Source organism: Pleuronectes platessa, chromosome 4 (genome assembly GCF_947347685.1).
Source record: "Pleuronectes platessa chromosome 4, fPlePla1.1, whole genome shotgun sequence".
Taxonomy (NCBI): domain Eukaryota; kingdom Metazoa; phylum Chordata; class Actinopteri; order Pleuronectiformes; family Pleuronectidae; genus Pleuronectes; species Pleuronectes platessa.
This window is the reverse complement of record NC_070629.1, coordinates 30,752,498-30,774,997: the sequence shown is the minus strand read 5'-3', so window position 1 is coordinate 30,774,997 and position 22,500 is coordinate 30,752,498. Positions and strand designations below refer to the sequence as shown.

Here is a 22,500-nt window from a genome sequence, read left to right as displayed (position 1 = left end):
ACATGAAGTACACAACGGTTAATAGAGTTAACATAGGAGCAGCACTTTTAGTAGTAGTAGCATTGGTAGTATTTGTAGTGGTAGTAGTATTAGTAGTAGTGGTAGTAGTATAAGTAGTGGTATTAGTAGTAGTAGTAGTAGTAGTAGTAGTAGTATTAGTAGTGGTAGTAGTAGAAGTAGTAGTAGTAGTAGTAGTAGTGGTAGTAGTAGTAGTAGTGGTAGTAGTATTAGTAGTGGTATTAGTAGTAGTAGTAGTAGTAGTATTAGTATTAGTAGTGGTAGTAGTAGTAGTAGTATTAGTAGTGGTAGTAGTAGTAGTAGTAGTAGTATTGGTAGTGGTAGTGGTAGTAGTAGTAGTAGTAGAAGTAGTAGTATTAGTAGTAGTAGTGGTAGTAGTAGTAGTATTAGCAGTGGTAGTAGTAGTAGTAGTAGTGGTAGTAGTAGTAGTAGTACTAGAAGTAGTAGTATGAGTAGTGGTAGTAGTGGTAGTAGTATTAGTAGTAGTAGTATTAGTGGTAAAAGTATTATTATTAGTAGTAGTAGTGGTAGTAATAGTATTAGTAGTAGTAGTATTAGTAGTAGTAGTGGTAGTAGTAGTAGTAGTAGTAGTAGTAGTAGTAGTGGTATTAGTAGTAGTGGTAGTAGTAGTAGTAGTATGAGTAGTGGTAGTAGTGGTAGTGGTAGTAGTAGAAGTAGTAGTATTAGTAGTAGTAGTAGTGGTAGTAGAAGTAGTTGTAGTAGTAGTAGTAGTAGTGGTAGTAGTAGTAGTAGTATGAGTAGTGGTAGTAGTGGTAGTGGTAGTAGTAGTAGTATTAGTAGTAGTAGTATTAGTAGTAGTATTAGTGGTAGTAGTAGTAGTAGTAGTATTAGTAGTGGTAGTAGTAGTAGTAGTATGAGTAGTGGTAGTAGTTGTAGTAGTAGTAGTAGTAGTGGTAGTAGTAGTAGTAGTATGAGTAGTGGTAGTAGTGGTAGTGGTAGTGGTAGTAGTATTAGTAGTAGTAGTATTAGTAGTAGTATTAGTGGTAGTAGTAGTAGTAGTAGTATTAGTAGTGGTAGTAGTAGTAGTAGTATGAGTAGTGGTAGTAGTGGTAGTGGTAGTAGTAGTAGTAGTAGTAGTACTACTTTACAGTATCAACATAGAGGATGACGTCATAGTGACATCACTCTCCCCTGCCCATCAGGATCGTTCCCATGGCGACCAGGTGGAGCAGGTGGCCCGGCGGACGAATCATCGAACGACTTCGTGTTCCACAGCCGAGTGCAACACACCTGTGGTCAGTGACGACACCTCAACACAACATGAACACAACACAACATGAGCTCTGTGTTTTAACTTTAAACACACATCTCTCTCTCTCTCTATCAGAGGGGGGGCTGCAGCAACAGAGCTCAGAGGAGGCCGTCCTCTCAGGACAGACAGGTGGACAGACAGGTGGACAGACAGGTGGACAGAGAGACAGACAGACAGGGGGACAGACAGGTGGACAGACAGGTGGACAGACAGGGGGACAGACAGGTGGACAGACAGGTGGACAGAGAGACAGACAGACAGGGGGACACCCACAGCTTCAACAGGACTAAAGGTGAGTGAAGTGAAATGAACTCCATGTCCCAGAGTGCACTGCTGCTGCTCCAGCCTCAGGACGTGTCCACCTGTTTCAGGTTCAGAGATGGCGAGCTGCGTGCGGTCCGGAGACTGTGGGCGGGGCCTGTGCTGCGTCCGCTACCTGACGGGGAAACGCTGTCAGAAGATCCCGGGGGAGGGCGAGGCCTGTCTGCTGCTGCGGGGCCCCACCAAGCTCAGGAGGAACCTGGGGCGCTGCCACTGCCACACGGGGCTGTCCTGCACCGCCATCGACCGGGCGGAGTCAGGCAAAAACAAGGGCCAGGGGGTGTGTCTGCCCCGCCCACAGCAGGGCCAGAGGAAGACAAGGCATTCTGGGAAAAAGAGGAGGACGACGGAGACGAGCTGCTGATCGTTCCATCATCAACAGTTTAATACACAGAAGCTGTTTGAGTGGGGCCCCTCAGTGGGGTCCTTTAGAGGGGCCCCTTTAGTGAGGCCCTTTAAAGAGGCCCTTTAGAGAGGCCCTTCAGTGGGGCCCCTCAGTTAGGCCCATAAGCGAGGCCCTTTAGAGGGGCCCCTTTAGTGAGGCCCTTTAATGGGGCCCCTCAGTGAGGCCCTTTAGAGGGGCCCCTTTAGTGAGGCCCTTTAGTGGGGCCCCTCAGTGAGGCCCTTTAGAGAGGCCCTTTAGAGAGGCCCTTTAGAGCGGCCCTTCAGTGAGGCCCTTTAGTGGGGCCCCTCAGTTAGGCCCATAAGCGAGGCCCTTTAGAGGGGCCCCTTTAGTGAGGCCCTTTAATGGGGCCCCTCAGTGAGGCCCTTTAGAGAGGCCCTTTAGAGCGGCCCTTCAGTGAGGCCCTTTAGAGAGGCCCTTTAGAGAGGCCCTTTAGAGAGGCCCTTCAGAGGGGCCCCTCAGTGAGGCCCTTTAGAGAGGCCCTTCAGAGGGGCCCCTCTGTGAGGCCCTTTAGAGAGGCCCTTCAGAGGGGCCCCTCTGTGAGGCCCTTTACTGGGGCCCTTCGTCTGAGCAGGATCCAAAACAACAGACCCTGCAGCAGTAACGTCTGGTGGACACTTGACGACTCGATGTGAACTGTCCCTTTAAGATCTAATGGTGGATTATAGATTACAGAGAAACTGATCATGTGGCACAGAGAACCAGCCACCAGGGGGCGCCTCGGATTGAACCAAATTAAAGTCAGTTATTTATCTACCATCACTTCCTGGTCATTGTGGTTGAGCTTTGGTCATTATTTATTAACAATAAACTCAATAAAGTTCATGTTGATAATTTCCAACTTGTTTGTGTCTTATTCAACGTGTCGACATCAGGTTCTGACCTCTGACCTCTGACTGAACAACACAACACATCATAAACACAACTGATGTTAGTAAATATAACAAATATACAACTGTTATATATATTAAACATATGTTAAGAGAAATCAAAGATCACTGATCATGACAGAGCTTCACCCTGTAAATAAAGATGCTCCTTAAAGGTCCTCACTTTACAGCTTTCTGGGACTAAGTGTGAGGTGTTGGTCCCTCAGATGATGTATCAGTGGTTTCAAGTGGACACACAGCTGCACTGTGTCCATGTCCTCTGTCCGTCCTCTCTGGAGCTGGACACCTGTCTCCTGAGCCCCTTCTATACAGTCACTGATCATCTATATATACAGTCACTGATCCTCTTTATATACAGTCACTGATCATCTTTATATACAGTCACTGATCATCTTTATATACAGTCACTGATCATCTTTATATACAGTCACTGATCATCTTCATATACAGTCACTAATCATCTTTATATACAGTCACTGATCATCTTTATATACAGTCACTGATCCTCTTCATATACAGTCACTGATCATCTTTATATACAGTCACTGATCCTCTATATATACAGTCACTGATCATCTTCATATACAGTCACTGATCATCTTTATATACAGTCACTGATCATCTTTATATACAGTCACTGATCATCTTTATATACAGTCACTGATCATCTTTATATACAGTCACTGATCCTCTTTATATACAGTCACTGATCATCTTTATATACAGTCACTGATCATCTTTATATACAGTCACTGATCATCTTTATATACAGTCACTGATCATCTTCATATACAGTCACTAATCATCTTTATATACAGTCACTGATCATCTTTATATACAGTCACTGATCCTCTTCATATACAGTCACTGATCATCTTTATATACAGTCACTGATCCTCTATATATACAGTCACTGATCATCTTCATATACAGTCACTAATCATCTTTATATACAGTCACTGATCATCTTTATATACAGTCACTGATCCTCTATATATACAGTCACTGATCATCTTTATATACAGTCACTAATCATCTTTATATACAGTCACTGATCCTCTATATATACAGTCACTGATCATCTTCATATACAGTCACTGATCATCTTTATATACAGTCACTGATCATCTTTATATACAGTCACTGATCATCTTTATATACAGTCACTGATCATCTTTATATACAGTCACTGATCCTCTTTATATACAGTCACTGATCATCTTTATATACAGTCACTGATCATCTTTATATACAGTCACTGATCATCTTTATATACAGTCACTGATCATCTTCATATACAGTCACTAATCATCTTTATATACAGTCACTGATCCTCTATATATACAGTCACTAATCATCTTTATATACAGTCACTAATCATCTTTATATACAGTCACTGATCATCTTTATATACAGTCACTGATCCTCTATATATACAGTCACTGATCATCTTCATATACAGTCACTAATCATCTTTATATACAGTCACTGATCATCTTTATATACAGTCACTGATCCTCTATATATACAGTCACTGATCATCTTCATATACAGTCACTGATCATCTTTATATACAGTCACTGATCCTCTATATATACAGTCACTGATCATCTTCATATACAGTCACTAATCATCTTTATATACAGTCACTGATCATCTTTATATACAGTCACTGATCCTCTATATATACAGTCACTGATCATCTTTATATACAGTCACTAATCATCTTTATATACAGTCACTGATCCTCTATATATACAGTCACTGATCATCTTTATATACAGTCACTGATCATCTTCATATACAGTCACTAATCATCTTTATATACAGTCACTGATCATCTTTATATACAGTCACTGATCCTCTATATATACAGTCACTGATCATCTTTATATACAGTCACTAATCATCTTTATATACAGTCACTGATCCTCTATATATACAGTCACTGATCATCTTTATATACAGTCACTAATCATCTTTATATACAGTCACTGATCATCTTCATATACAGTCACTAATCATCTTTATATACAGTCACTGATCATCTTTATATACAGTCACTGATCCTCTATATATACAGTCACTGATCATCTTCATATACAGTCACTGACCATCTTTATATACAGTCACTGATCCTCTATATATACAGTCACTGATCATCTTCATATACAGTCACTAATCATCTTTATATACAGTCACTGATCATCTTTATATACAGTCACTGATCCTCTATATATACAGTCACTGATCATCTTTATATACAGTCACTGATCATCTTTATATACAGTCACTGATCCTCTTCATATCGGTTTGTGATGAGTCACATGAAGGAACCTTTATGAATCAAGGTTGATATCTTCTGATATCTTGTATATCAGATCCTCTCAGGAGCTGAACACCAACATGGATGATGGAGAGCGCCATCTGCTGGAGACAGTCTCCTCACATTCTGACAGACCCACCTCTCATCAAAGAAGAGAATTTTCTCTTATTAAACTCAGACAAAACAGAGGTTATAATACTTGGCCCCAAACACCTTAGAGATGCATTATCTAATGATATAGCTGCGCTAGACGACATTGCCCTTGCTTCCAATGAAACCGTCAGGAACTTGGGAGTGATCTTTGATCCTGATTTATCCTTTAATTCTCACTTAAAACAAATTTCTAGGACCGCTTTTTTCCACTTACGTAATATTTCCAAAATTAGACATGTCCTTTCCCAAAAAGATGCAGAAAAACTAGTCCACGCCTTTGTTACATCGAGACTGGACTATTGTAGTTCATTATTATCAGGCTCCAGCAGTAAGTCGTTAAAGACTCTACAGCTTGTCCAAAATGCCGCAGCACGTGTCCTGATGAGAACAAAGAGAAGAGAGCACATTTCTCCAGTATTAGCGTCGCTACACTGGCTTCCAGTTAAATCTAGAATAGAATTTAAAATTCTCCTCCTCACCTTCAAGGCCCTTAATAATATGGCGCCTTTTTACCTTAAAGAGCTGTTAGTACCTTATAAACCCGCTAGAGCACTCCGCTCCCAGAATTCAAGCCTACTTGTCGTCCCTAAATTCTCTAAAAAAAGAGTAGGAGCCAGAGCTTTTAGCCATCAAGCCCCTCGGCTGTGGAATAATCTACCACTTTCAGTTCGGGAGGCAGATACCATCTTTTCATTTAAGAGTAGACTCAAAACCTTCCTTTTTGATAAAGCTTATAGTTAGAGCTAATTAGTGCGCCAGAACGTTACTTGTTCTATTTTATGACACATGACACACGGAGCTTCTCTTTCCAGCTTCTCCTTCCTCTTCTCCATCCCTATCCCCCTTCCCCGGAATCCCTTTGCTTTATCACCCGCAGATCCAGGGCCTCTGTGGCCGCACCATGGATTGCGGTTTGTGGATCGTACACCGGGGGTCGCGGCGGTGGATCCATTGTGGCGGATTCTGAGTCATGTGGGCTGATCGTGGTGCTGGTGGCGGACCCTGTGTCGCGTTGGCATTGGGCACGGGCGGTGGACCAGGACCGCGGTGGTGGCTTGTGATGGGTCCTGGTGGGCGGCGGTGGACGGTGACTGAGGACTGGAGTGGCGTCTGGTCTGGATGGTGGATCGTGGTCTAGATGGTTGCTGAGCATGGACTGTGCTTGCAGCGGGACTGCTTGGCATGTCATGTTGGGGTTGTCCTTCGGGATGTCTACCCTCATCAAATGCTGCTAGAGACTTTGATTATTGATGATGTTCTCCTACACGTGGCATCTATTGCACTTCTGTCCGTCCTGGGAGAGGGATCCCTCACATGTGGCTCTCTCTGAGGTTTCTACATATTTTTACCCTGTTAAAAGGGTTTTTAGTAGTTTTTCCTTACTCTTGCTGAGGGTTAAGGACAGAGGATGCCACACCCTGTTAAAGCCCTATGAGATGAATTGTAATTTGTGAATATGGGCTATACAAATAAAATTTGATTGATTGATTGATTGAAGAGTCCCACAGATTATATAAGTAATGATATAATTAACAAAGTATTAGTTTAGTATAAAGCTTTTGGTGTTCAGGCTCCTCCTGCTCTAAACGCTGACCCCTGACCCTGAGAGGACCATCTGTGCAGCTAACGTTCCCTCATGTAGAACCATCAACGGAACCAGTGGTTGGTCCTGAGAACGAGTGGAGACAACATGTCCCCATCATGTGACTGAGCCACAGCACCAGTGTCAACCTCCACCTGTGGCTCCTCCTCCTTTAGCTGAGACTCCAGCTGCTGTATTTCTTTCCCCAGTCTGATTTCAGAATGAGAAGTTTCCATCAGCTTGAATATGACATCAAGTGAGTTGAAGGTGTAAACCTCCGCGTCTCCCTCCACCCGTTCTGACACCTCCAGAGGATTAAGACTGAGAACTAAGCCTCCACCCGAGAGACGACCCAGCTCAAGGTGGAGGTCAGATAGTTCGAGCTCCACCTGAATTTAAATTATATTTTACAGCTGGTTGCTATTTTTCAAAAATATAGGTAAGTCACCTTAGAATAGACCATGATGCCTGAAGGACCACGAAGACTCAATCCTAAACAAACAGCTCGGGAACATTAGTTCTTTGAGTCGTGAACTCAACAGATGGATGAATGTATATGAACCACGTGATTAACATGACGTTAAGTTTTATGTATAAAAGGTGTTTTAGGTGTCCTTTAATTCTCACTCAAAACTAATTTCTAGGAAAGCCTTTTTCCACTTGCGTAATATCTCATAATATCTATGTCCTATCACAAAAAGATGCATTAGAACGAGTCCACGCCTTTGTTACATCGAGACTGGACTTTTGTAATTCATTATGATCAGGCTCCAGCAGGAAGTCGTTAAAGACTCTACCGCACGTGTCCTGAAGACAACCAGGACCAGAGACCACACGTCTCCTGTGTTACCATCGCTACACTGGTTTCCAGTTAAATCTAGAATAGAATTTAAAATTCTCCTCACCTTCAAGCCCCTGAATAACATAGAGCCTTTTTACCTTAAAGAGCTGTTAGTACCTTATCAACCCACCAGAGCAGGGGTTTTCAACCGGGGGTCCGCGACGGCATTGCAGGGGGTCCGGGAAATTGACTTTGATATTTCAACAAATTTTCAGATTACTCTTATTATAGATATCGTGAAAAATATCTATAATAAGAAAAATATGTCAAAAATAATATAAAGATGATGAGGGAACCTTGAAACCGGCTTGGGGCTAGAAACTGCCAGTAGTTTCCCCTGTGCATGTGTTACAGGTAGATGTAGAAGGTTGAGCAGGTAGAAAAACTCTCAGGAGGTCTTTGAGATGTAGTTTGTTTGATGGGAATTTTTATTTTCCCAAAAAGAAGTCCCAAAAGAGCAGAATTAATAATGAAAATATTAAATAAAACCTAAAAAAAAGTGAGTGAAAAACAAATACTTTGTAATAAGAAAAATGTGTTGGCATAATAGCCATACAATTAATTGCAATTAACAGTCACTTTAACACGTTCGCTAGTTGAGAAACAATTTCTATCTATCCAGTAGCACTTCTCCCAACTGAATGAATAGACAGGCTTAAATCGGGCCTAATCACGCCCCTACAGTTTGCACAAACCATGAATGTTATGATCATGTTACTTTAACGTTCTCTCAACATGTCAGCTACATGTCTGTACCTTTAAGTCATGAACGTTATATATTGATGTACATATGGTTCTGAGATGCAGTACAACTACAAACTGCATTTTAATTTTGTTTTCAATTCTTAAGCTCTGAAAATCAACCGTTTTTGTTGTTTTTTACACTGATATCTCTAGATTTGTTTGAGGTTTTCAAATAAAACCAACATGGAAAACCAAATGTAAAAACGTCCTTCTATCCACATGCACGCACAAACACACACACGTAAGCAAGCGTGCATAGGCACATCAGTGGGCCGCGGATAACTTTCTAGGCAGAATGGTGGTCCCCCGGACAAAACCAGTTGAAAACTCCTGATCTAGAGCACTCCGCTCCCAGAACTCAGGCTGTCGTCCCTAAAGTCTCTAAAAGTAGAGGAGGAGCCAGAGCTTTCAGCCATCAAGCCCCTCGGCTGTGGAATCATCTCTCACTTTCAGTTCTGGAGGCAGACACCATCTGTTTGTTTAAGAGTCGGCTCAAAACCTTCCTTTTTGATAAAGCTTATAGTTAGAGCTAATTAGTGCGGCATGACGTTACATTTCCTATGTTTTAAAATAGGAATCGTTTAGTCTAAAAAGGCATAGAGGTATTGATGTCTGATCTACTGAGTGGGTCACATGGTTTTCATCGTTCTACCATACAAACCAGTAGCCAGTCAGATTTACCTTGAGCCTCAGTGTAGCCTCAGGTTCAGCCTGTATCAGTGTCATTGATTACAAGACAAACACACCTGATGACGCTAAGACGCAAAGGACGTTATGACACACGGAGCTTCTCTTTCCAGCTTCTCCTTCATCCCTATCACATCAAAGAGATTCATACCTCATCAGTACATGTTTCTGACCCTTGACCTCTTCCCCGAGTCCCTTTGCCTTATCGCCCACAGATCCAGATCCACAGCTGAGGCCGCACCAAGGATCACGATCTGTGGATCACGTGTCAAAGGTCACGGTGGTGGATCCAGTTTGATCCAGTTTGGTGGATTCTGTATCTGCTGGCTGATCATAGTGGTAATGGCGGATCCTTAATCGTTGGCATCATTTAATGGTGGTGGACCACGAGGTGGCAGCTGATGATGGATCCTAACTGGCGGCAGTGGACAAGGACTGTGGACTATAGTGGAGCTGGTCTGGATGGTGGATCATGGTCCTGCTGGTTTCTGACCACAGACTATGATGCAGCAGAACTGATTAACATATAGTATTGAAGTTATCCTTCAAGATGTTTCCCCTCATCAATGCTGCTGAAAACTTTAATCCTGATGTTTTCTACACATCTGTTGACTTGTGTCCGTCCTGGGAGACGGGTCCTCACATGTGTCTCGGAGGTTTCTGTGTATTTGTACCTGTTAAAAGGTTTTTAGTAGTTTGTCCTGACTCTTGTTGAGGGTGAAGGACAGAGGATGTCTCACCATGTTAAAGACTATGAGACAAACTGTGATTTGTGTCATAGGGCTTTACAAATTAAAGTGGATTGATAAGTGCTTTTTAATAAACAATGTGGGCTGAAACCGTTTCTCAGATTTCACTGACAGTTTGGAAAGTGTCTTTTACCAGTTTACCTGCATTTCATCTTGAGTTGCTTCCTGTTCGGTGTCACCTGCATCAACTGATCCAGGACCAGATCACTCTAACCTGACTCCTGGCTTTTTATATGAATTTATAAAAACAATAGTTTCATTGTCAAGGCATCTTTTATTTTTTTGACTTAATAAAAAGAAAACAAACCGTTGGGACTTTGAGGAAAAAATAGTCAATGCAAAAGAAACTTTCATAAAGCAAAGTCAGAAATGCAGCAACTTGATTTCAATACCAACAGAACATGGGGGGGGGGGGGGGTCTCCATCAACAGGAATGTTGAATGGAAGGGGAGGTGCTAAAGGGGTGTGGCTAAAGGAGGAGCAGGGGGTCACGTGCTCAGAGCTCTCCACAGTCAGCGATGATCAGCTTCTGGCTGGTCTTGCCGCTCTGGGAGCCGTACGTCTCCATCTTCCTCACCACGTCCAGCCCCTCCACCACGCTGCCGAACACCACGTGCTTCCCGTCCAGCCTGCGGGCACAGAGCGGTTAGACCAACATCCAGCAGCTCAGGGGACTGCGAGCCGGGCGGGTGCGAGCCGGGCGGGTACTCACCATGCGGTCTTCACTGTGCAGATGAAGAACTGGGACCCGTTGGTGTTGGCGCCGGCGTTGGCCATGGACAGGATCCCGGGCCCGGTGTGCTTCAGGGTGAAGTTCTCATCAGCGAACTTGTTGCCATAGATGGACTTTCCACCGGTTCCGTTGTGGTTGGTGAAGTCACCGCCCTGCGACCATCAACCCACATTAACATCTCACAGGTTCAGCTGAGCTCCAGTAACAGGGGGGGGGGGGGTCTCACCTGGCACATGAATTCGGTGATGACGCGGTGGAACACGCAGCCCTTGTAGCCGAAGCCCTTCTCGTTGGTGCACAGGGCGCGGAAGTTCTCAGCCGTCTTGGGCACCACGTCTTTCCGGAGCTGTGGAGACAGAGTGGAGTTCATGACACTGGTGAAGCTGCTGCTGGACGCCATGTTGGACCTGAACCAGAACCTCGGGAGCCCGGAGGTGTGGTACCAGCTGTGTAACCGCAGCGGAGGAGAACCTGGCTCCGCTCCGCATGAGTCAATAAACTGAAAGTGACGCCTGCAGGCAGAAGTTCCAGCTCGTTACACACGAGTGTGTGTCTGTGAGTGTGTGGTCATTGTGTTGTCAGTGAAACAGCTGCACTGCAGCACTGCATGTTCAGAGAGGGGGGGGCTGCAGAACTCAGCTGTGTGTGTGTGTGTGTGTGTGTGTGTCTGCTCAGTCACAATGTAGTGAAGGGATCTGAGTCCGAGCGAGCATGTGCTACTTCAGCGTGCATGCACGTGCACGTGCACGCACGAGCCCCGAGTCAGACTCACATCAAACTAACACATGGAAACATGCAGCCAACAACTAACCGGACATTTTAACCAGCAGCTCTCGTTAGCAGGGCCCGTGGCCCCGGGGACTGGTTCCCAGTGACAGCACCTGACCCCCGCGGGCCCGCGGACCTCGAGCCGCTGGCCGGCGGGTCGGAGCTCACATCGGCATGGGAACGCCCATGATGAGGCTCCACTCACAAAATGGCTGCTGGGCGCGACGGACGAGGAACAAGGGCCGCGCTGAGGAGCACGCAGCTCCGCACTGGACAGGACAGGTTCCCGGGGGCCCTTCATCCAACATCCGCATTGTACCGGGCAGGACCCCCCCCCCCCCACACCGTGGAACTTTCCACAACTCTTCCCTCCCCCGGTACGACACCGGAAGGACCCCCCCCCTCTCCCCCTTTCCCGACTGAAGGCCGGGGGTTACCCGGGCTGCGACGCGCTGCAACAAAGAGCGTCAGAGAGGCCGAGCACCGGGGAGCGGGGCCCCGAAAGGAGAGAGGAGCACCGGGGCCCCGAGAGGAGAGAGGAGCACCGGGGAGCGGGGCACCGGGGCCCCGGAGAGGAGAGAGGAGCTAACCGCGGCACGAGTCCTTTTCTGGGCCTTAACGTGACAGGAGCGGGTGCGCTTGATTTGTGACAGCGGGTCCTCGGATCAAAATGTCCGCTCTAAATTCACCGCTACTGTGGAAACGGTCCCGCGTCTCGGGGACACGAAGCCGCTTCTCCCCCGGAATCAGACCCGGGTCCCGTTAAAGCGGGAACACCCCGCAGGTAACGGGACCGGGTCCGTTACTCAATCACGTGCACATGGCTCCTTCCAGATAATCGTGACCGCGTGGCTAGCGGCAGCCTCCGGGGACGCTGCGTGCAAACACCGGGATCTAACATCACGCATCCCGGTCCCCGGGGATCGAGGCGGGACCGCGGGACCACCGACTCACGCCCCCCCCCCCCCCCCCGCTCCCACAACCCGCGGCTGAATGAAACCCGGTTTACCTCCATCACGATCCGGCCGAGCGGGGACCCGTTGGCGGTGACGTCGAAGAAGACTTTGGGGTTGGCCATGTCTGCGGTGGAGGAGAGAGGAGCCGAAAAAGATGGCGGAGCCCGAGACCCCTTTATATAACACACCGGTGGGCGGGCTTACACTTCAGCCAGCCAATCGGTCCCACGGACGCTTTTAAATGGCGTCGGTTTGATCGAATCAGCAGCGACGACAGTCCCTGCGCACGGTATGTTCGATTCCGGCGCCCCGCTCCCCGGAGGCTGGACGAGCTGGAGCACCGCCCCCTTGCGGAGTCCGCGTGAACACAAACGAACTGGCTGTGCCCGAGCAGCGCGCTCCACAAATGACTGACAGCTCGGGCGTCCAATCCGGTGCGTGAACGTCAATCCCACGCGATCAGAGCGCGTTCCCGCTCACAGGATGACAAGTGTGTGTGCGTGCGCGCGCGGTTAAGCGGTCAGGGCGCGGTCCGTTCCCCGCAGGAAGACATGACGTCACTGGCCGTGTGGCCACAGCACAGTGACGTGTGAGCAGCCCTGACACTGGCCTCAGAGGTCAGAGGTCAGGCCCTGAACACGGCAAATAATCCTTCACCTGTTTGAATTATCAAATAGATCTGCAGCACTTCCGGTACCAGTTTCAAAATAAAAGCACTCCTGCGTTGCTGCTGACTGAATCAATTCAGCTGCAGAGTACTGGTATTTATGTAAGTACAAAGAAATACTGTGAAATACAGTGATCACACAAACCTCACGGACTGGAGTTATAATAAAAAGTTTCCACAAAGAATTTCCCTCCCTCTCTCTGTCAGTGTCTTTTCTCTCTCTCTCCCCCTCCCTCCCTCCCTCCCTCTCTGGACTTGTGTACGTTGGTAGATGTAAGAACATCAGTTGAACCAGAATCATGTGATGATGGTTCAGGAAGTAAGACTGACATTAGATTCTCCCTGGGGGCGGAGCTTGTGATCTCCTTCGTGGAGTTTATTAAGAAACTACAACTTGAAATAGGAAACTTAACGTGTAAATGCAGATCTTCAGTTTATTCTGGAACGTGAGAGGCTCCCATGTGACCACGCGATGATGGGCGTGTGCTATCAGTGACCTTGAATGACCTTTGACGGCCTGTGGCGGGCGCTCGGTGTGAGGAGGCGTCTGCAGCAGCAGGTTTTCTACACATGAATTCTCATTTATCTGAGCTTTTGTTTTTACAGATGTCATCAAAGAAACTCTGACAGTCTTTCCAGTGTGTGTTTATTAAATTACAAAGGTTATTATTATAATTGTTATTAGCATCATTACTGGATCATACAGAGTGATCATGTACAGTCGGCTCTTCTCAGAAGCCACTGGGACATGGAGACATCACAACTGTCTGGACTCTAGTCACTTTACAACATACAGAGTAATGATGATGAGGAGGATGAAGAACTCATCTAGAATCACAGTTTGACGAAATGACCAAACAACTCAGTGCTTTCTCTTTCTTCTCCTCCTTGTATCACTGTGTTTGGCCGAACCTGGATCCTGAACGCCTCGCGCTGCATTCAGGGAGCGAGTTTAAAATGCACGGAAGATGCTCGACAACAGGCGCTCAAGAAAGTTCTGGGACTGAGGAACGAGACAAGAAGCTTTGGTCCCATTTATACTTCAGACGTCTCGTATCTGAAAAACTCCAGATGTGCATGAACCTGCGTCGTTTACACTCAGCCACATGTTCAGACCTGTGACCAGCAGGTGGCGTTCTCCAGAACCGCCTTCGTCTGTGGAGCACGGACCAGACCTTCAGAACCTCTGCACCAACCGGTCGGCAGTGACCCGCTCCGTCGGCTTCAGAAAACTCAAGCAAGGGATTTTAAATTTTTTTTTTTTTTCCTCTTCAGTGACTCGTGTGAAAAACAAACACGTCCGTGAAAACAGACCAAGCTGCTCATTTAAAGTTCATCTTAAACTATTCATACCATAACATTTAAAACTGGACCAGAAATATTCCGGTTTGAAAGAACTTCCGATCACATTAACTCCTCATCTCCGCTGAACGCCATCGAACAACAACGCCACTTGATCAAATCAACCAACAGAAACAGACGTGGACACGAGTCTGAAACATGGACGCTCACGTTAAGAGATGCAGTGGCTGTGATGAGTGAGGCTGCAGCGCCCACAGGGAATGAAGGATGAAGCATCAAGATACAGTTTCAGAGAATTAAAAAAAAACAAAAAAAACTATAAAATAAAGTTACCATCAAGTTCATAGTCACACATCAAAGAGTTTTCATATTTAAAAGTTGGAGGTTTTTTCACTTTGTATTTCTCGTCCCCTCCATCCTGTGCAGGCGGCGGCCATGTTGGACCGACAGTGGTGTTGGCGGCGAGGAGACAGTTTGTCACAGTCTGTGTAGATTGTGTGTAGATTGTGTGTAGAGTCTCTGTGTGTGTTCAGTTGTTCTCAAACAGGGACAGAAGGTCGTCGTTGTTGTTGTTCGGGAGGTCGGGAGGTCCGAGGTACGACAGCAGCTCGTCCGGGTTCGTCAGCTCCGGGAGCAGCTGCAGGGACAAGCACTGGTTCATGAGCACTGGTTCATGAGCACTGGTTCATGAGCACTGGTTCATGAGCACTGGTTCATGAGCACTGGTTCATGAGCACTGGTTCATGAGCACTGGTTCATGATGGTGTCCCACAGGGCTCTATACTCGGCCCACATCTCTTTTCTTTGTAAGCTTCTAGTGAATTTCTTACAAACTTTTATTATAAAGATTAAATATTCTTACACAAGTCTGCCCCCGGAAACATCATGTCGAGAGCAACGCAAAATACAAACACACACATTTCAGCTGCTTGAACCAGGCTCAGATAAAAATCTGATCAAAGTTATTGGTTCTGGTTTGATCCAAAGTTTCAGAGTGACTTGAATTGAAGTCAAATGATACATATATTGAATATACAAGTATATTTACATTATGACTGCATGGTGGACCAGGTTCTACTCACATCCAGAGAAGGTTCTGGAACCTCGGCTGACGCCCCGAGCCCGAAGGAGCCGTCGCCTTGGAGACGGGGGTTCTGGTTGCTACGCTGCATCATTTGGTTGCCCCCCATTTGCGAGTTGCCATGGAGACCCTGCGACTGCTGCTGGGAGAGAGGTGCACCATGGGAAGTGGAGTCCAGACGACCTGAGACTGACATCTAAAAAGAATGAAGCGTTTAGAGGAAGAAAAGAAAAACAGAGGGAAAAAAGAAAAGGGGTAAAGTGGACAGAGGAGGAGAGAAAACAAGGAGGTAGGAAGGAAAGGAGAGAAGGAAGGGGCAGATGAAGGAAGCAGTAGAACAAGGGAAGGAAAGGACAAAAGGAGAGAAGGAAGGGGCAGATGAAGGAGGCAGTAGAACAAGGGAAGGAAAGGAGAGAAGGAAGGGGCAGATGAAGGAAGCAGTAGAACAAGGGAAGGAAAGGAGAGAAGGAAGGGGCAGATGAAGGAAGCAGTAGAACAAGGGAAGGAAAGGAGAGAAGGAAGGGGCAGATGAAGGAAGCAGTAGAACAAGGGAAGGAAAGGAGAGAAGGAAGGGGCAGATGAAGGAAGCAGTAGAACAAGGGAAGGAAAGGAGAGAAGGAAGGGGCAGATGAAGGAAGCAGTAGAACAAGGGAAGGAAAGGAGAGAAGGAAGGGGCAGATGAAGGAAGCAGTTGAACAAGGGAAGGAAAGGAGAGAAGGAAGGGGCAGATGAAGGAAGCAGTAGAACAAGGGAAGGAAAGGACAAAAGGAGAGAAGGAGAGGGCAGATGAAGGAGGCAGTAGAACAAGGGAAGGAAAGGAGAGAAGGAAGGGGCAGATGAAGGAAGCAGTAGAACAAGGGAAGGAAAGGACAAAAGGAGAGGGTGCAGTAACTGAACTCTTCCCTGGACGAGTGTTTCCTCACCTGTCCGGCCAGTGGGTGAGGCGGCGGTTTGTCGGGGGTGAGGAGGGCACTGGAGAGCTCCGACTGGTAGGAGAGAGGGGGAGGACCGGGGGAGGAGAAGTCCCCCCCCACTCCCGGAGTCCCAGGACCACTGAAGTCAGAGAAAGTCCCGGACTGACCGGGATAGGACGGAGCTGACGGAGACAGAGACGGATCAACAGATGTGATTCTCTTCTTAATTTCCTTTAGATTCAAGAAAGATCGGTTTCATTTAATGAAGAGACGATACCTGGTCCGGGGTAATCAGGGGTGTGGCTGCTGTTATTGCTGCCCCCTGCAGGCATTGAAGAATAGGGCATCGGAGCGGAGGCGGCATTGGCAGAGGAAGAGGGGGCGGGGCCAAGCGACGCAATCATCTCCATCACGCTGGGCAGGACCATGTGACTCGGGCTGAGCGTCCTGCAGCGCTTCAGCACGGGGCCGTCAGACTCCTCCTTCACGTGGATGTCCGGCTTCACGGGGACCGGCTTCCAGCTGCACAGCGGGTCGATGGTGATCTCCTCGTACTCCGAGCTGAGGAAGAGGAGGAGGAAGAGGAGGAAGAGGAGGAAGAGGAGGAGAGTGAGAAACGAGGAAGTCCCACACACCGTTTTCATTTGGTCGCCTGCGTGGCAAACTAGCCACCAGGTGTGTGTTAGTGTTTTTGACTTTGTAGAATGAAGACGTTTCTTACTTTTGAACGTAGATGAGTATTCCCAGCATGTACTGATCCACCTCCAGACCTTCTAACAGAGCCGTCTTACTGCAGACACACACACACACACACAACACACACACACAGGTTACAGAGGAGACACTGGATGGATCACGTTGACACTGTGTGAGTGTGTGAGTCGTACATACTTGCACACGGGGCATCTCCAGGTCCCTCGCTCACAGTTGAGCTGCAGATACGACTCCAGGTCAAAACACTGTAGACACACACAGACACGCACACGCACACACACACACACACACAATGAGTTTGAGTGTTGTCTCTATAGTTTCTGTTTCTCCGACCCGATGACCTGTTGAGGGCTGTGACCTCACAGCGTGTGACCTGTGGCCTCACAGCGTGTGACCTGTGACCTCACAGCGTGTGACCTGTGACCTCACAGCGTGTGACCTTTGCTCTGACCTGTATGTGTCTGCAGTCGTGACCTCTGGCCGGCAGCTGGATGCGGCGAAAAGTGATGGGACATTTTAATGAGACTCTGATGGCCGTCTGCTCCACGCCATCCTCTCCATTTAACCCGGGTGTCCCAGGAATCGAACCGCTGCTGAAGTTTCTTTTTACTGAGGGTCACAGAGTGGGGGGGGGCAGAACATCGGATATTAGTAACTCAGAGGTCGTCGCTGAGGAATCGAACCGGAGCGGGACGCCGAGCGGGGGACTCACTCTTGGTGACGCAGTGCTCGGCAGGAAGCAGCCTCTTCTTCATCAGGCCCTGCAGCACCGAGCGGACCGACGGCCGGTGAACCAGCTGCAGCACGAACAGGTGCGACTGTGGAGAGGAAGGGGGACCGGTCAGATTTCAAAATAAAACCACCTCTGTCCACAGGGGCGTTAACTCCCGCTCACGTTCCCCGGGCGTGCACGTGTCGGTGTGAACAGGAAGCATTGGTTGTGGTCGTTGGTTGTGTGTGTGTGTGTGTGTGTGTGTGTGTGTGTGTGTGTGTTCTTACGCAGCAGCAGGCGGTCACTGTGATCTGGATGGTGTTCCTGCCCGGCTGACACACCTGCTTCAGGTACAAAGGCTTATGGGAAGTTTTGTTGTCGCCTCGCTCGATGGTGAGAGGAGTCGCGTTCACGCTCACCTGAGGAGGACACACAAAGGTAAACACACAAATAGAAACAAACCAAAACCACGGAACTGCTCAATGAGGAAGTAAGAAAGAGGTCGGACCTGGACGGAGGCCGGCCAGTTAGTGTTCATCTGTCGATCCTCATGGTGGTAACACTTAAACTGGAGTTCCAGGTCCGGTCTGAGACACACACACACACACAAACACACACATTAACACATGTTGTTGTGTGTGAAGCGTGCAGCGGGGGCTCCGGCTCCTCTCACCTCATGATGAGCGTCTTGTAGACGGAGTCTCGCAGCTGGAACACGTGGTTGCTGACGGCCAGGTTGTGCTCCAGCCTGAACGGCTCCAGCACGACGCCGTCACGCACCGGGAAGGTCAGCCGCAGGTCGTCGCTGGGGTTACCTGCTGACAGGAGGTCAACAGGTCAGACGCCTGAGCACTTGGCTGTGACATCATCAACACTCAGATGATTAAAGAAAAGGAGAATATTTGACTGATAATAATCTGATTCATTATTTGGTAATAATCTGATACTGAGGTCGTTTCAAACGACTGTGATGGAAAACGAGTGTGTGCACCTGTAGAAGGGGGCGGGGCCAGGCCGGCCATGTTGGGTTTGATGTCGGGCAGAAAGGAGGAGGGGCTTGGCTTGATGTCACTGCTGCCAGGCGACATGTAGGGCGGGGCCATGGAGCTGCTTGGAGTGATGGGCGGGGTCGGGTTACCGGGTACCGGTGAGGAGGGGTAACCTGGCAACCCTCGACCAGGCTGAGTGAGAGAGAGAGAGGGGAGAGAGAGAGAGAGAGAGAAGAGAGAGAGAGAGAGAGAGAGAGAGAGAGAGAGAGAGAGAGAGAGGGAGAGAGAGAGACAGAGAGAGGGGGGAGAGAGAGAGAGAGAGAGAGACAGAGAGAGACAGAGGGAGAGAGAGAGACAGAGGGAGAGAGAGGTGAGAGTTGAGCTGTGACAGTAGTGAGGATTATTATTATTTTTGAAACACACTCAGCTCTTCTTACCCCTGACGGTTGGTTGAAGGAGCTGTAGACACCACCAGCGCCCCCTGCTGTCAGAGTGTTTAAACCTCCACCCTGACCATTAAACTGTTCCTGCTGCACAAACACAGGAACAACAACTTCAGTCAAGTCATCACACACACCACACCAGACACCAGACACCACACACACACACACACCTTGTAGTACTGCGGGTTTGGGGGTCCAGAGGGGGGGTACTGCGGAAGGGACATCTTATGGCTATGATAAGAGGGGGAGGGACCAGTTCTCTGAGGGGCGGGGCCTGGACCTGCAGGGAAACAGAAAGAGACTTTGACCAATCAGGGAACAGGAGTGAGCTACATGTGACTGTTAAACATGTGAACAGGTGTGATTGGTCAGACACTTCTGATGATCTAGAAAATAAATCTGACAAATAAAAGTGTAGTGTATTTCATGACTTCATCATTGTCATTTAAAACACACAGCGACAAAACAACACAACATACACACAATGATGATGGATCCTAACTGGTGGCAGTGGACAATGACTGTGGACTATAGTGGATCTGGTCTGGATGGTGGATCATGGTCTTGCTGGTTGCTGACCAGAGACCATGATGCATCAGGACTGATTGACATATAGTGTTGAAGTTATCCTTCCAGATGTTTCCCCTCATCAATGCTGCTGAAAACTTTAATCCTGATGTTTTCTACACATCTGTTGACTTGTGTCCGTCCTGGGAGACGGGTCCTCACATGTGTCTCTGAGGTTTCTGTGTGTTTGTACCTGTTAAAGGGTTTTTAGTAGTTTGTCCTGACTCTTGTTGAGGGTGAAGGACAGAGGATGTCTCACCATGTTTAAGCCCTATGACACAAACTGTGATTTGTGAATATGGGCTTTACAAATTAAATTTGATTGATTGATTGACAACAGAGGAGGATGTACAGACTTTGAGCTGGAGGCACGTTGTGTTGTCACCATTGACTTCAGTTGTGTTGGATTCTGCTCTAACAGCGTTTAACCTCCTGAAGTGTGTTGTGGACTCAAACACAAGTCTCCACCCCCCCCCCCCCCCCCCCACCAGCACCATGGTGAGAAGATAATTACACACAACACAGTGACCACATCTGCCACCAGGTGGAGACTCTAGATCTGTCATTTCTTATTAAGATGAAAGCATATGTAACATCTTACCTTGGTGGTACTGCATGTTAGGTCCTGGGTACTGACCCGGCCCGGGGTGACCTCCTCCACCTGAACCCCCCATCGCCCCCCCGGCGCCACCAGGACCCGACATCACGTTGACACTGGAGGGGACGCCGTACTGCTGAGTCATTCCTGGGAATGACTGAGAGAGGACGAGGTGGAGGTGAAACATGTGACCTCACTATGTTCAAAGAAGCCTCAGGACAAAGGGTTTGTTTTGTCCACGTTCAGTTTATAAACTTTTATTAATATTACATAATTACTATTATATTTACATGCACTATATTAGAAACTACATCAGAGCAATGAAGAAAGATGCCGATGAATCTATTCAGATTCAATTCTATGTGGAGCCTGATTCAATCCGACTAAATATGTTTTAAATCAAGTTTAAAATGGATTTAACTGACACATATGAACTCACCTCAGAGCTGTAGGGCCGTTTGAGGCCCTGCTGGGGCCTTAGGTGGCCCTGTTGTGGTCCAGGACCATAATTTGGATGCTGGGGGACCCTCTGGGGGCCCCCCTCCGGGTCCATACATGGGGCCCATAGAGGGGGGACCCCTGTTAGGGCCTTGACCAGGGCCCATGCCTCCAGGAGCCATGCCGGGGGGCCCCACGGGGGCCCGAGTGGGCCATGAACTGGTTGTTATAGGCTTGACCTCCCATCTAAAAACACACACAGAACTTGTATTAGAGCGAGCCAGTGAGGACATCTCCAGCAGGGGGAGCTCTCACCCCTGCTGTCCTCACGGGGGTCACCCTCACCTGTCCGTAGTTCATCTCTTGGTTCTGCTTCTCCTGGATGGCGGCCACGGTGGCGGTGGCGGTGGCAGTGGCGGTGGCGGCGGCTGCAGCCACGGCGGCGGCGGTGGCCTGAGTGAAGTCAGCCGAGCCTCTGGAGCCACCAGGGTTCGACGGGTAACTACAGACACACATTCACAGCTGTGATTGGACCAGTCACATGACACAAGTGGCAGGAAGTAAACAGGAGTAATATCTACAAAACAAAATATATAAATAAGCCAACTCACCTCCCCGAGTACCCCCCCGGTCCTCCGCTGTAGCCCCCTTGCGTCCGGCCGTACATGCCCTGGTTCATGTAGCCTTTGTTGGGCTCGCCGTAGCCCTGCTGGCCCATGTAGCCACCAGGTCCACCGGCCATGCCTTGACCTCCAGGGCCCTGCATCATGGGCCCCCCGCCTTGGTTGGCCCCGGGGCCCATCCCCCCTCCACCCAGACCCTGACAGACACAGAATCACACACTTTACATCCAGACACGGACCTCTGAGCAGAATGCCACTCGTTCATCTGTGTGCTGATGTCATACCTGGTTACCCGAAGGATTGGTCACTCCCCAGACGGTGGTGACCACGGACAGGGATCCAGTGGGCTGGTTGGTGGGCTGCTGCCAGCTGGAGGGGTCGTAGGGGTACGAGCCCTCGCTGCACACACACACAGACACACACACACACACACACACATCAGAGTGGGAGATTTTCACACACATTTCACTCTCGTAAAATAACGACTCGATTTCGGAAATCTGTTTGTGGTTCTATTACTAAACGATAAAGAACTAATTGAAAATGGATCAGGTTGTTAAGAGAGTGAGTGTGTGTTTGTGTGAGTGTGTCTGTACCTGTGTGGGTTATTGCTCAGTCCAGCCTTCATCTGGTTCATAGGGTTCATGGTGGACGGGGCTCGGACAGAGACACAGACTCCTGCAGACAGACATGCTCCAATCAGATGATGCACTACATTTCCCATCAGCCCTGAAACTCATTACTCCCAAACTTTATTCCAATCATAAAAACTTAAATATCACCAATGCCTGAAAGTGCTTAGCTCAGAGTTCAGTGAGTTTACAACAATCGTCTGACTACTGATCAGAAATGATCAGGATTGTAAACTAGAAATAATAAATATTTAAAGAGTAAGTGTGTGTGGTCAAAGGCCAGAGGGAGGGGCGACCACACACACCTGAACACATAGTGAATCTCTCTGTCCCTCTCACACACAACCAGGTTGTTGTTGTGTTGAATATCAGGAAG

General features: G+C 47.9%; 2 protein-coding genes across 2 annotated transcripts; both read right to left on the bottom strand.

Moving 5' to 3' along the window:
* Nucleotides 1-10,241: 10,241 nt before the first annotated feature.
* Nucleotides 10,242-12,657, bottom strand: ppiaa (peptidylprolyl isomerase Aa (cyclophilin A)). The gene is made up of 4 exons (XM_053421782.1): nt 12,498-12,657; nt 10,947-11,066; nt 10,700-10,872; nt 10,242-10,616 (listed from the first exon to the last, which is right to left on the bottom strand). Exons 1-4 carry the CDS (start codon nt 12,564-12,566, stop codon nt 10,484-10,486), a joined length of 495 nt encoding a protein of 164 aa, XP_053277757.1. The 5' UTR covers nt 12,567-12,657; the 3' UTR covers nt 10,242-10,483.
* A 1,083-nt stretch (nt 12,658-13,740) lies between these two features.
* Nucleotides 13,741-22,494, bottom strand: LOC128438400 (zinc finger MIZ domain-containing protein 2-like). The gene is given in 22 exon segments (XM_053420965.1): nt 13,741-15,050; nt 15,496-15,690; nt 16,418-16,590; nt 16,686-16,969; nt 17,130-17,198; nt 17,300-17,367; nt 17,574-17,731; nt 17,835-17,940; nt 18,122-18,253; nt 18,343-18,421; nt 18,508-18,649; nt 18,826-19,015; nt 19,261-19,353; nt 19,437-19,546; nt 20,435-20,588; nt 20,871-20,969; nt 20,971-21,063; nt 21,065-21,115; nt 21,215-21,371; nt 21,481-21,689; nt 21,777-21,891; nt 22,089-22,494. Coding segments are annotated over 22 exon segments (2,913 nt in total). The 5' UTR covers nt 22,217-22,494; the 3' UTR covers nt 13,741-14,942.
* Between the last annotated feature and the right edge of the window lie 6 nt (nt 22,495-22,500).